The sequence below is a fragment of the Eptatretus burgeri genome, chromosome 13, assembly GCF_056783735.1.
Source record: "Eptatretus burgeri isolate ZD-2024b chromosome 13, Ebu_testis_v1, whole genome shotgun sequence".
Classification (NCBI taxonomy): Eukaryota; Metazoa; Chordata; class Myxini; order Myxiniformes; family Myxinidae; genus Eptatretus; species Eptatretus burgeri.
In genome coordinates, this window is record NC_140973.1 from 68,902,173 (window position 1) to 68,915,900 (window position 13,728).

Here is a 13,728-nt window from a genome sequence, read left to right on the forward strand (position 1 = left end):
CAATATTCTCTGACATTTCAGGCCTGTTTCTCCCCTCCAATGCAATGCCACATTCATTCAATTTATTCCGAGCTGTGTGTACTTTCAGTCATTTGTTTTGTGCACTTAAATGATGTAGCAGACGCTGAGTGATGAATCCGAATTTAGTTTCTAGGGATTCTTCCGTGGCATTGCACAGCTACGGGCCTTTTTATAATGAGCGGCTCACGAACATCGACAATGACTAAAGATAACGTGTTCTGCGGGCCATACGACTGTGTGGTAACAGTGCACTACTTGGTGAATGAGGTGCAGTGCAACCTGCCAACTGGCAAGTGCCTATGTGGATTAATGCCGAGTTAACATTACTGAGAATCGGAAGACCTGGAGAATCCCCAGAGACGTGCTTTGCCTGAAGGCACTTTCATCTACTTCAAGTTCACTGGCATGAGGCTGAGAAGGGCTGACAGGATAAGAGTCTGAGTGTAACAAATTTGCTTAAGATCCTGTCTGCTCCACATGAAACTAGAAAGGCCAGTCCTGTGTTTACTGAAAGAACCGTATATTATACGTTCCCAAAGAAATGTTATTTCTCAATGTGCTGGAGGTTAGGGTGAGAATAAAGTGTAAAAATCATGCAACATCATCCATTCAGATGTTGGAGGCTAAACTCCGACCTTTAACACAATTTCAGGGTATCAAATCAATGTGATTAATGTGCGTCGAATACATTAACTATGGTTGGCTGGCCGGGTCATCAGCTTGGCACCATCGTTAATTAATTGGGGTTTTGACCCATTAAACACAGTACCCCCCTTGTAACAATGGATTTCCAGCAGCATTTGCTAGATACCTATTCAGCCATCAAGATTAAATGGTATGTTAAAATATTACCTGTGCTACCTGGTCATGCCCTCTCTCAATTGTTACCAAGGCGAGAGTCAACGTCCTCTCTCAAATGCCAGTTGGAAATCTTTGACTTGGTTCAGCAGAAGGGTCATATGTGTTTAACAATAAAAATAAAAAGATATTCAAATTAGTTGAAAAGTCTACACTTGTCTAAATTTATAAAACACATATGAAAAAATAAATTATTTTATGAAACACCATTCTTCTTCTCCTTCTTAGTCTTCTACCTTCGTATGATGCAGCACGAGGCTGCAGGATAGCATCATTGGCTGAGCGTGTGGCTGTGCCGCTGATGACAAGCACCATAATAAGCAAAGATGGAAGTTATAACTATTAAATAAAAAACAAATAATGATTGAAATAAGAGAGGCAGATTTCATTCGGAGTGCGAAATTGAAACTCAAACAGAAACGTTTTAACAATTAAAAAAAAATCATAGTATAGTGAGTCACGTGATGAAGAGTACTTGACACCTGCAGTCTCATCCTTGGTTGAAGACCCATCGGTGGTCAAAATAGTGTTCCGGACTCTTGCCTGTTGGGCAGACATATATGAGTTTGTTGTGTTTTAATTTTAGAATAGTCATAATTCTATACTTCTCAAGTTTCAGGGTGACATAGAGATATGCAAAATTGCTTCTCAGCTGTCTAGTCTGGGTTCAAATCATGACCCAGCTATAAGCTGCCATCCCAGTGTTTTACATGCAGGATGATGCATCAATGTGTGTGCTGTCCCTCAGATGGACATTAAACAGGTCACCCATCCACCACCATTTGTTGGGGGATGGATGTTAAAAGGGAACCTAAATGCAATTTTTTTGTCTTCTGAAAACCATTGAAAAAATCATCAATCATGGTCGAATTTGAAGAGATTATTTTTTCCAAATTTTGTGGCCAACCACAAAATGCCGAAAAAAAGCACTAAAGTGTTGATTTTCGATTTTCGCCAGTGACGTCACACCTTGAACCCACCTTGATCCAAATGGCAGCTTGCGTAGAGAAACAGTGTGTTTCGAGCTCGGATTTTGTTCTTGATTCCACCGTCATTAGCAACACTGAAGGCTCTGAGTATGTTGAAACTGATCGGTGGGATTTTGAAGAAACAATTGGAGCCAAAATTAGTAATAGAAACATTTTATTGGGTTTATAAGCGATTTTGTACTAATTGATAAATCAGAACTTGTATTACTCCAGCAGAAACATGGCATGGACACAATACGGACACAACACGAACAAGACACAGACACGGGCAAAAACATTAAAACACGGCACAGGCGCAACATGGTACGGGCACGGGCACAAACACCACCCAGGCACACTCGGACACTGCTGACAAAATGGGCACCGAATGGTTTGTCCCACCACCATTGCATACTTTTCCAGGACGCCATTTGTGTCTCTGGTCATGCTGTGTCATGTCCCACCGTCGTGTCCATGCTGTACGTGTCCGTGCCATGACTGTGACCCACAATTGTGTCCGTGCCGTGTCAGTGTTGTGTCCATGCTGTGCCACGTCGTGTCAGCGCTGTGCCATGCCATGTTGATGTTCTGCCCGAGTGGAAGGGGAATGATACTGGTGGCTTTGTGGTTTTGTGCTAGTGGTGGTGAGGTGAGGTTGTTTGATTCACCACTCAAATCTCCCATGTGCATGTGCTGGTAGCTCGGTAGAGATGGTCTTACAGTTTCGAGTGATGGTTGTTTCTTCCACTTAATCGTGGCGATGGCATCCGCTCTCAATCATGGTGGATAACCACATGATATAGTCATCTCTGTTGTTTCATAACAGTGCTCTGTAGCTTGTTCCGAGCACAAAACCAGACATTTTTTAGGTGCGATCCACACCTGGGTATTTTAGACAAACCTCGTCCAATTTCTGGCAAACTTAGGGTCTTTCAGCCATTGTTGTAGCATGAAACCATCTCGGTTTGCATTATTACCACCACCTAGGATGCATCCATGTGGAAAATCGAAAATTATTCACCATTTGAGTTAAATCGCACCGTGATGTCACCCATTGACAGTACGAATATGGTGGTCGACTCCTGGTTGTGATGTCACGGCCAAGTGTGAAGAAGAAGATGAAGATTTCGACTTTCAATCTCAAAATTACTTACTTTATAAATCGAAAATCGGAAAAAGACATCATATCTATTTTGTAGGGTATCAAGCGATAGATTAGTGTCGAGGTGGTCTGAGCATTTGGGTTCCCCTTTAAATATCCCACGGTGTCCTTCGTGAAGAGAAGGCGAGCTATCGACAGCATCACGGCCAAATTCCAAATTCCTGCCCAAACCAGCAGAGAGCATTGCATCAGCGGCACAGTCGCGTCCTCAGCCAATGATGATACCCCACAGCCTCATGCTGCACACGAACGAAGAAGACTTCTCAAATCCAAGGCTGCGCTAAGGTTGTTACTTGTGACACCTTACACTCTCACTCTTACATTTACACACTCACTCTTCTTAACTCTACAAGGCTAGGCTTTCTGGGAAAGATTTCCTTTTTTTATTCACAGATGTGCAGGCTCAGGGAAGAGCACGACAACTGAGGGTGAATGGTCAACATACAAATTGGGGCAAGGGCATACAGACAGAAAAGAACACCCTAATGCACCGCAGCACAAGGATAGGAGTAGCAGGTGAAAGAATGATAGGGTCTCAATTGGTGTAGAAATTGCTGAGACGATGAGATGGTTAATGGTGGGCAGCAGAAGAGCACATGACAAAAGATTCAGGAAGTAGGTTGCATATGTGAGAGTAGAGGGAGATAAATAAATAGAGACATGGTGAGCTAAAACTCAGGGAAGGTAACAAGGAAGGTGTGTCTGGCAAAATCCATGGTACCCAAGGAGACAGGGATTGTGTGGAGAGAGGAGAGTTTGCAGAAGGAGCAAGACCAGAATTGAGATTTTAAAAGACTACAAGGCCACCAACCTGCCAAGAAACAAACCCTGATACTCAGCCTCCCGTCGTGAGATGCCAATGACAGGCAGGACCGAAGACTACCCATGGTCTCAAGTGGGACAAGATTAGAGAGGGACATCGAATAAGAATCACACAGTGTTTAACAAAACCTTCACAGCCAACCGTTGAGTGTGAAGAATATTCTGAATAACACGCACCACCAACTCTAAAATGTAAAATGACCCTTTGTCATTTTGACTGACCTCATGGCCTTTCAACAGCTTTGAGATTGCAAAAGGCCAAAAGAACAACCGGCGAATTGGAAAACTGGAACAGTAGAAGCACCTGAATGAAAAACAAGTTGAGAATATTATTTGTATATATCAGTCAAATGTCATCGACTAGGCTGGCAGGATGGCCTGGAGGTACGCACACTCGCCTCTAAGCTGTCCAGCCTGGGTTTGAATCCTGACCCAGCTATTAACTGTCATCCCTGGGTTTCACAGGCAAGGTGATTCATCAATGTGTTTCTGTCCCTCAGATGGACGTTAAACTGGGCATCCCATCTGCTGGCATTAGTTGGTGGATGTTAAAGATCCCATGGTGTCCTTTGCAAACAGTAGGTGAGCTATCACCAGCACCCTCAACAAATTACAAATTCCTGCCCTAACCTAAGTCAAACGACAGGCCTGGCCAGCCAGTTCGTGAAAGACTTGGTAAAGATTGCACAGGCTAACTCCACAACAACGTGGGAATAATTGTAGCCATTAAACAAGAAGTCGATTATCGACTATCTATTGATTGATATCAAAAATAAAAGGTTACAAATTATAGTGAAGTGCAGAAAAAAACAGGACAGCAAGGAATACGATGAAAGACATGATCAAGGTTCACCAGGGCAGTTCAATGACAGCCAGCATGAAGGCTGAGACAGAAGAGCAAGACTAAAAAGAGAGTTGTTCCAGGACATGAGGTCAAATGAGTGGAGTCGAATGGACAGCTTAAGGTTTGGAAATCCTGTGAAAAGCTGTGGAGTGTCAAGAAAAGACAGGCCTATGAAGAATAGCAAACTGACACGTGGTTTCAGCTACCAGTTTTACTATGTAGTCAAAACAGGTTTTAGGTAACGATGGGACCAGCAAGTTGCAAAAGCTGAACATCCACAAGCAGCTGAGTGTGGAAACGGTAGGATTAACACATGGTGGTCTTGCTGGTGGTGTCGACAATGACAATAGGTGTACTGCATGCACAGGTCCACAGGCCCACAGATTTATTGGCTGTCTTCAGTACATTGCGTGGTCACCTCGTGCAGTGACGGTTCACAGAAGATGAGACTGCACTTGTTTGGAAAGTTGAGCAATATTCTATAGAACGATTAGTGCGGTTGCTTGTCACATATTGGCACAATTGCATGACAGTTAGGTATCCCAGATACAGATGCACTCATATTTCATACATGTTAAATTTCCCTGGAAGAATTCGCAGTCCCTGAAAGCAGTTGGACATTTTACCAACATACGATCATCCACATGATATTTATGTGAAGACCAACTGAACATCCTATTTCTATCACATAAAAGACCATATGGGCTCTTTTATTGATTTTTGGCCTCCACCATGACCGTTTATGCCTGGTGTTTGTTTAATGGTTTGGGTGGTGGGCTCGGCATCCGAAGATCCTGAATTCAAATCCCCCTTGGCTGTTGAATTAATACCAGGTGGGGTTGACTCTGCTTGTCATCCTTTTGACAGCCTGCTCGTGACAGCCTGCTTGTATCCTGTGTCAGAGTGGTGACCCATCCACAATTGCACCCAATAGCCAAGGAGACTGCTTCGGCAGCAGCAACGCTCTGCACAGAGGATGGTGCCAATAGATGGATGGATTACTGTTTGTTTATTTATTTATTTATTTATATTTATTGTAGCTGCTTGGCTGTGCCACTAATGCAACGCCCCTGTTACTCATGTGTGCCGACCTCAGAAGGACGAAAGGCTGTCAACCTACCTGGTGTTAATTCAATGGTGACAGGGGCTTGAACTCAAGACCCTAGCATCTTAAGACAAGCACATTAACCGTCAAGGCAACACCAGGCATATCGCTGTGTTAAATAAGGGGTTATAATCTCATTAAATGAATGGCTCAGTCTGTTATTTTAAGATCAGATTATCTGATTGTGTGAACAGTACCGTCTGGGTTCTTTTTTGGGTGCTTGTCTCACCATGGTTTGACATTAGTTTCAAATCTTAAGAGTTACTGTTAATCTTGATCGCTATTTTGTGCTCCATCCATCAATCCATTGGGACCATACTCTGCACAGAGCGTCAGTGCTGCCGAAGAAGTCTCCTGGGCTATTGGGCACAATCCTGGACGGGTCACCACTCTGACACAGGATACCAGCAAGCTGACACTCATTTTGCTGACCTCGGAAGGATGACAGGCTGAATTAACCCCACCCGGTATTAATTCAATAGCCGAGCGGGATTTGAACTCAGGACCCTCGGATCCCAAGCCCACCACTCCAGCCATTAAGCCAACACCAGGCATATTTTGTGCTCCAATTGATCCTTATTGCTGGACATGAACATATTGTTATCATCCTTGTTATTCAAGTAAAAGGATAACTGATCTCAACTAATGTCTTTATGTCCTTAATGCAAACATAAAATGATGTCACAATATCCTTGTTAACCACGTAGAGTAATATCCTAATATCAACTAACATCCTAACATGTGGTTTGAACAGAGTGATGCAAGTATAAAGTCCAAGCAATTTCTAATCAGTTTTCCTTCAAGTTATTCTTCCCCACTTTGACCCCTTCGTGCTCAACATAGGATTAAGTACAACCTCCTTTGTAAGATGATCCCCTCCCCCCTTGAAATATTGTGTTGACGGAAACCTTTATCAGTGCAGGTTCATTCTTGAGAGACAGCCACGCTGACTGAGGCCTTGTGAACAAATTTGGACCCTTCTGCTTATCAATATTTTGAGGCTCAATGATACTACACCTCCTTATAAATAAACCTGTCGAGTAACATTGCAGACCATATGACCAATCAAATGACATGAAGACCATACGTGAGTTACATGTTCACACCATCTCCACGTTGCTCAATCTCTCAAAAATTATGACCGTTCAAATCGAGGAAGCATAGGTAAGATGTGTCGCATCAAATTTTCCATTGATCACATGCACTTTTATCTCTTTAAAGGATAGAGAAGAAAGTTGCAGGTAAATGTGATGAAGAAATTATTTGTCGTCAGTTCCCCTCAGAAAGAGCAGTTCACAACAGGCTGAATGGTTTATGAACACGCATGTTGTCACCCCGTCGCCTCTCCAGTTTCCCAACTCATCTTTGATCTCGGGAACTAACTCTGGGTTCCCCGTCACCTCAATACCAGCCCTTGTTCTTCTGAGAGATAGAAGAACCAAGGCTGCCTGCGAACAAGCCGTCCTTTGAGAACTTGACCGCCGCTCTCGGACATGCGGTCTTTTGTTGTCGAGACTCGTCCGTATCGGCTGCGACACGCAGGTATCACCTTTCGGTTCTCGCATCAAACTACAGTAGAGCCGCCTCTCTCTTGCTTCCGACTATGAGGCGCCCGGAGCCACGTTTTGCCATCCCCTGCTAAGGCACGCAGACAAATTGGCCCCTCTCTTGCCCACCAATTCACCTTTATTAATCCACGGGCCTTTCGATGGGAGAGATTCTTCCACCTGCGTTGCCATGCACGTCCAGCGTGACCTCCAAATTCTCGTTGGTGGCATCAATGGTTCCCTCAACCATCAGGTTTGTTAAACTTCCTTCGGATTAAGACTATACGCAAAGAGCCTGGGGATGCTTTTACACTATATCAGGCAGCAATCATTGGAAATTCCTGTGCTTCTGAGGATTGATAGATAACAGCTGTGAAACACTGCCTCGATTGCTCCTGCGTTTCTTTCATGTCTCTTCCAGCGTCGGCATCGGTTACTCTGCAATGATCGTGAGCAAAGCGGCAAAGCGTTTGACATGGTATAATTTAGGCTACGTATCCACGCGACACATTTACAGAATCTGTGCTCATGATGTACACGATGTCATTCCATTCTGTTCACTTGTGAGTCAAATAAAGTGGTACTGTAAAAGCTGTTCGACTTAGGGAGGCAAACGAGCTCATAAGGAAGCGCTTTATAGAAGATTCCAGCACTTGGAATGCAATGAACGGTCATTGAACTATTATAAGGGAATTGTGATGCTATGCAATTGAGTCAGCAAAAGCGTCACTCAAGGCCAAACTAGCTCCAGGCTGTAGTGTATCCCATTGGAACATCCAAGAGAAGAGCTAAAAACTGAACTTTTTCAACACTGCAGCATCCATGTGCAGGTGAACAAGTCTGTCTACTGCTTACTTGTAAACAGACATGTGATTCTTTGGGAGGAGGGATGGGTGGACGTGGGCAATGCTGCATGATGGTTTCGCTGAAAGGTGTTCATGACTTTAAAAAAATATATTTTTGTAACCTGACAAATAATGCTAATTCGTGGACAATAACTTATTATCATCTTTTTAGCCCAGCATGTTAATGCAGTTCTACAAACATGTGCAGGGAGCTGTCACCAGAGATGGGTCTCCTTTTAAAGTAGGATTTGGGCCTGCCTGGGATAGGCCCAGACACAAAGGCTTAATCAATGAGCTTGGCAAGTGTAGCAGAAAGCATTATGGTGGTATGCAGAGACCGCTGAGAAAAACCCATTCGTATTTGGATTTTCCTCCACAACGGAACTTTTGTTCAGCCAACCAGAAGCATGCTTAATACATGCTTACACTCGGAAATTGCACTCACTGTAAGCATTCAGTGAACAGTACAATGATGAGCAGATTTTGTCGCTACATCTTGCAGCGGTGTACATACTATTTCATGAAATGACAGACTTTAATCAGAGACTGCATCCTAACGTACATTGGGCTGCTTGCTTCCAAGTAAGGTTCTAGCACCACCCAATGGCCTGCTAACAAACTGCCATTTGAGAAAGTTTTGTCCATCTCAACCTCACCTCATCACAAGTGCCAAACATTCTCATTTTGTCTTGCAACACGTAAATAACACAAACTGGATGTATTGTTTTGAAGACCTCACATGTGTTATTGCACTGAAGCATATGGATAATGACCGACTGCAATTCAGACTAATTTCTGTCTCTTGAAAGACGATGAAATGGAGTGTGGAGACTGTGCAATTTCACTGTCATGGCTGGAAACTTGCTGTGGAATCGTAGCTGCCTCTTTCAACCAACACGTGTTGTGATGTTTTTTTTTTTCTTCGCTACGAATGTCTCTGATCTCAACAAGTCTTCATCCAGGAGCTTGTCAAGAAATCTGTTGTGATAGATCACCAGATGTTTCTGGCCATTTTCATGCTGGAGTAATATATATATATATATATATATATATATATATATATATATATATATATATATATATATATATATATATATATATATATATATATATATTCTGTATATACAGTAGAAAAGGGCCTTCAGAAAGTATTCACACCACTTAACTTTTTCACATGTTGTTGTGTTACAGCCTGAATTTAAAATGAATCAAGTTTAAATTTTTTGTCACTGATCTACACAAAATACCCCATAATGACAAAGTGAAAACATGTTTTTAGAAATTTTACTAATGAAATTAAAAATGAAAATCTGAAATCTCTTGCATCAATAAGTGTTTCACCCCTTTGCTCTGACACTCCAAATTGAGCTCAGGTGCATCCAATTTCCTTTGATCATCCTTGAGACATCTCTACAACTTGAATGGAGTCCACCTGTGACCAATTCAATCAATTGGACATGATTTAGAAAGAAACACATTTCTATGGAAGGTTCCACAGTTGACAATGAACATCAGAGCAGAAATTCTACCATGAAGTCAAATGAACTGTCTGTAGAACTCCAAGATAGAATTGTGAGGCGGCGTCGATCTGGGGGAAGGGTATAAAACAATTTCTTGAGTGTTGGAAGTTCCCAGGAGCACAGTGACTTCGATCATTAGGAAAAGGAAAGAATATGGAACTACCCAGACTCTTCCTAGAGCTGGCCATCCGACCAAAATGAGCAACTGGGTAAGAAGAATCTTGGTCAGGGACTTGATCAAGAACCCAATGACCACTCTGACAGAACTACAGAGTTCCTTCCCTGAGATGGGAGAGCCTGCTGGAAGGACAACAGTCTCTGCAGCACTTCACAAATCTTGGCTTTAGGGGAGAGTGGCCACACAGATGCCACAACTGAGAAGAAGGCTCATGACAGAATGCCTGGAGTTTTCAAAAAGGCACATAAAAGACTGAGAGCATGAGGCAAAAGATTCTGTGGTCTGATGAAATGAAAATTGAACTCTTTAGCCTGAATGCAAAGTGTTACATCTGGCAGAAACTGAGCACAGCTCATCACCCATCTCACACCATCCCTACCATGAAGCATGGTGCTGACAGCATCATTCCATGGGGATGCTTTTCAGCAGCAAAGACTGCGACACTTGTCAGGATAGAGGGAACAATGAATGGAGTCAAATACAGGCAAATCCTTGAAGAGAACCTGCTTCAGAGGGAAAGAGACCTGAGACTGTGGCAAAGATTTACATCCCAACAGGACATAGACCCCAAGCATACAGCCTAAACAACACTGGAATGGCTTCAGAACAAAAACATGAAAGTCCTTGAGTGACCCAGTCAAAGCCCAGACTTGAATCCCATTGATAATATGTGGAAAGACTTGAAGATTGCTGTTCACTGATGCTCCCCATCCAACTTGACAGAGATTGAAAAAATCTGCAAGGAAGAATGGGAGAAAATCCCCGAATCCAGATGTGCAAAGCTGATATAGACACACCCAAGAAGACTCGAAGCTGCAATCACTGCCAAAGGCGCTTCGACAAAGTATTGACTTCACGGGGTTGAATACTTAACACAAGAGATTTCAGGTTATAATTTTTAATTAATAAGTAAAAAGTTCTAAAAACATGTTTTCACTATGTCATTATGGGGTATTTTGAGTCGATCAGTGACAAAAAAATTTAAACAATCCATTTTAAATTCAGGTTGTAACACAACAAAATGTGACAAAAGTCGAGCAGTGTGAATATGTTCTGATGACACTGCATGCAAAAGTATGAGTCCACTCGAATCAATGTCAAGCTTTCTCAAATCACAATTTCAAACGTGAATTTGTCATAATATTGTCATGTCCAGCCAGTGACACCAGCCTGAATGGACAGCCGAATGGTTTTCACTCGGAGGTGAACAGCCGAGATCGTTGGAGATTATGGCAAGCATGGGTCGGGAAACAATGAGGGTGTTTACCAGAAAGGTAGCACATGGATTTATCCTCGAACCCACAACAAATCAACAAACACAATTAAATTCAACAAATGATGGTTTCATAAAAGTAAATCAACTCCGCCATTACCACGGCCTCGGACCTGGGAGGCAGGGTCACAGTGAGTGGCACCTGCAGCCACGTACCCTACACCTCCTCGTCATCCACCAGTCTGACCAATTGCAGCCTCTCAGTACCCAACCACATGTGACCTCACCCAAGGTCTAGTTGACAGTCGTGTTCCACCAGGAAACTCAATCCCAGAAGAAACTGGTCGCACAACTCAGCCACCCATACCACCACATTGACCTTCAGACTTCCCAACTCCATCCCGACAACTCCGTGGCCCAATATTGGAGCCATCACCCCTGTAGCCAGTTGAAGGCTGTGTCCGACTAATCTATCAATTTTGTCCCAGCCTCCAACACTCTGGTCTAACACACTCGGATTCATTATGGTGTCAATGACCCCAGGGTTCACCACAGCCTCACAAAATTCCCCCTCAGTTTTGCATCTAACCCTCAAATTACCCATGCCAATTCTTCCACAATTCACTATTTTCACTAAAGAAGGACGCTTCTTTACACACTTGCCAGGCGAGTGTGGCCCAATATGCTCGGCTCGTTCTAGTTTCCCGGACAGCTTGCAGTGGCTGTCGGGCCCACCCTAGGCAGTGGCCCCATCTACCCCATGTGGCGGTGGTCCCATGTGGTCCATCAGGAGGCCCTCCCCGCTTCAGGCTGTGAGGCCTGCTCGGAGGTCTGTGCATGGGTGGGTTCTGAGAGTACCGCTGCATGTGCCCTCTTCTCCCGCACCTGAAACAACTCCCCATAAACGGACGCTTCATGAATCCAGACGGAGCACCTCCTACTCCCGGGCCAACCTGACGAGGATCAGGCTGTCCCTGATGGTAAGCTCAGACCACATCACTTTGACTCACCTGCTGCAAATTTACCCCATTGTCAAATTTGACAGCTGCCAGATGATCCCCCTTCGCATTCAGGTAATGCCTGATTCTTCTCACTTCTCTTCCTGATCCCATACCTCCACCTGTCATACCATAAAAGGTGACCTCTCTGGTATGTGGTTTGACTTCCTTAAAAAGATCAGTCTCATCGCACAGTCCGCCGCTCGGTGCACCGTGGCCGGGCCCTGAAACTCCACTGGAGTTCAGACCTCTGGATCAGGAAGAGCAGCCATCAACTTTTCTATTGCCAGCTTATCCCATGCCTGTGCTGGTAGGTCCCTATACACAATCCCCACAGATTGGTATATATCCTGGGCCAGCTCCTGCAGCGTTTCACCAAGTTTTAGTCGATGATGCAGTTTAGGGCCCAGACCAGGTCACACCTTGCACACATCCCAAACCTATGGTTCAAGTCGTCGCAAGTGCTCTTACTGATCTATATTCCATCTGGGACCAGGTTTATTCCTGTGGCTGGTCCATGCAGTGTTGCCACCAGATTCCCCATACATTCCCGCTCTCCCCAACCATTGAGCTGAGATTCGCATTTGAATTGCGTCAGGAAAGCCTCAAAACTTCCTGACCCATCAAAATGTGTAAGGGGGATGGTTTTTCCTGAGGCTCTTCTCCCTGACTCCTCCATGTCCAAATCCAGCCCAGGGAAAAACACCCCCCCCACCCCCAGCTGGGTATACAATTTTGGAGCGTCTGGTGCCCAAATGTGGCTTGTGGTGAGGGTCCCCTGGGTCACTTTAATTTCGTCCTGGACATGCTTAACAGACCGACTCACCTCATCTCATCTTACAGACTCTGTTGGATCCGAGCAACCTTTCCCTCGATGGTATTGTCCAAAGTGTTCAGCCGCAAATGTAACATCTCATTAATTATTTCCCCAGTCAATTGTGGCCCACATGGACCTTTATCAACTAACAAACACTGTTGTTCTATTATACGTGTTTTTAAAATATTTTACCACTTTTACCAAACCGCCGCCCTGACACTGAAAACAACCCCACTCTTCTATTTGCTGATGCATCCTGGCATCCACATGGGTGCGATAGCCATCCAGATCCTCTTTTACTTTGTCAATTCTTTGATTTGTTGACTCAATTTCTCCTTTCAACTCTTCCCCCATTCGGACAGCCTGGAGTATACCCTCTTCTATTTTCCCTACCATTTCTTCCCATTTTTGCTTACATTCTGATGCCATTTTTTCCTCCATTTCCCCAAATTGAGTCACCAATTTCGTCTCAAATTCTCCCAGTCTGTCCTCCATTCAGTATTCCAATCTTTCCTCTATTCCATGAATTTGTGCCCCCAGTTCCTGTGTTATCCCCTCCTTAATTTCGTTCATTTGTTCTCTGTTTGTTCATTTGTTCCATCAATTCACTCATTTATTTATTCATTTTTTTCTCTTTGTTGATTCATTAATTGTTGAAACATGACCTGGAGAATCATCGCATACGATCTCTGCATCTCATTTTCCGCCACCACGGGGGAGGGGGAAGGGGAACTGATACTCGGGACGGATAAACCCTATCAACTTCTATCCTATGATCTTCCAACAACTCTCGCTTCCTTCATCCTTGCTATCTTCCTGCCGAAACACCA

At 43.9% G+C, this 13,728-nt stretch overlaps 1 protein-coding gene, 1 long non-coding RNA gene and 1 pseudogene across 6 annotated transcripts in view; 1 reads left to right on the plus strand and 2 right to left on the minus strand.

The window, feature by feature from the left end:
* Positions 1-13,728, plus strand: part of LOC147014713 (uncharacterized) — a 64,095-nt gene that overhangs the window by 43,648 nt on the left and 6,719 nt on the right. The window lies entirely within an intron of this gene.
* The window catches only part of LOC147014714 (uncharacterized), a 91,850-nt gene that overhangs the window by 43,518 nt on the left and 34,604 nt on the right, over positions 1-13,728 (minus strand). For all 4 annotated transcript variants that reach the window (XR_015050875.1, XR_015050877.1, XR_015050876.1 and 1 more), the window contains 2 exons: positions 1,860-1,966; positions 1,362-1,422 (listed from right to left, as the gene is read on the minus strand). Coding sequence is in view for 1 of the 4 variants with exons in the window: in XM_085852859.1 (XP_085708985.1) it covers positions 1,362-1,422; positions 1,860-1,934 (136 nt within the window). In the remaining 3 variants the exon portion in view is untranslated. The remainder of the gene's footprint in view (positions 1-1,361; positions 1,423-1,859; positions 1,967-13,728) is intronic.
* On the minus strand, positions 11,680-13,471 carry LOC147014715 (uncharacterized; annotated as a pseudogene).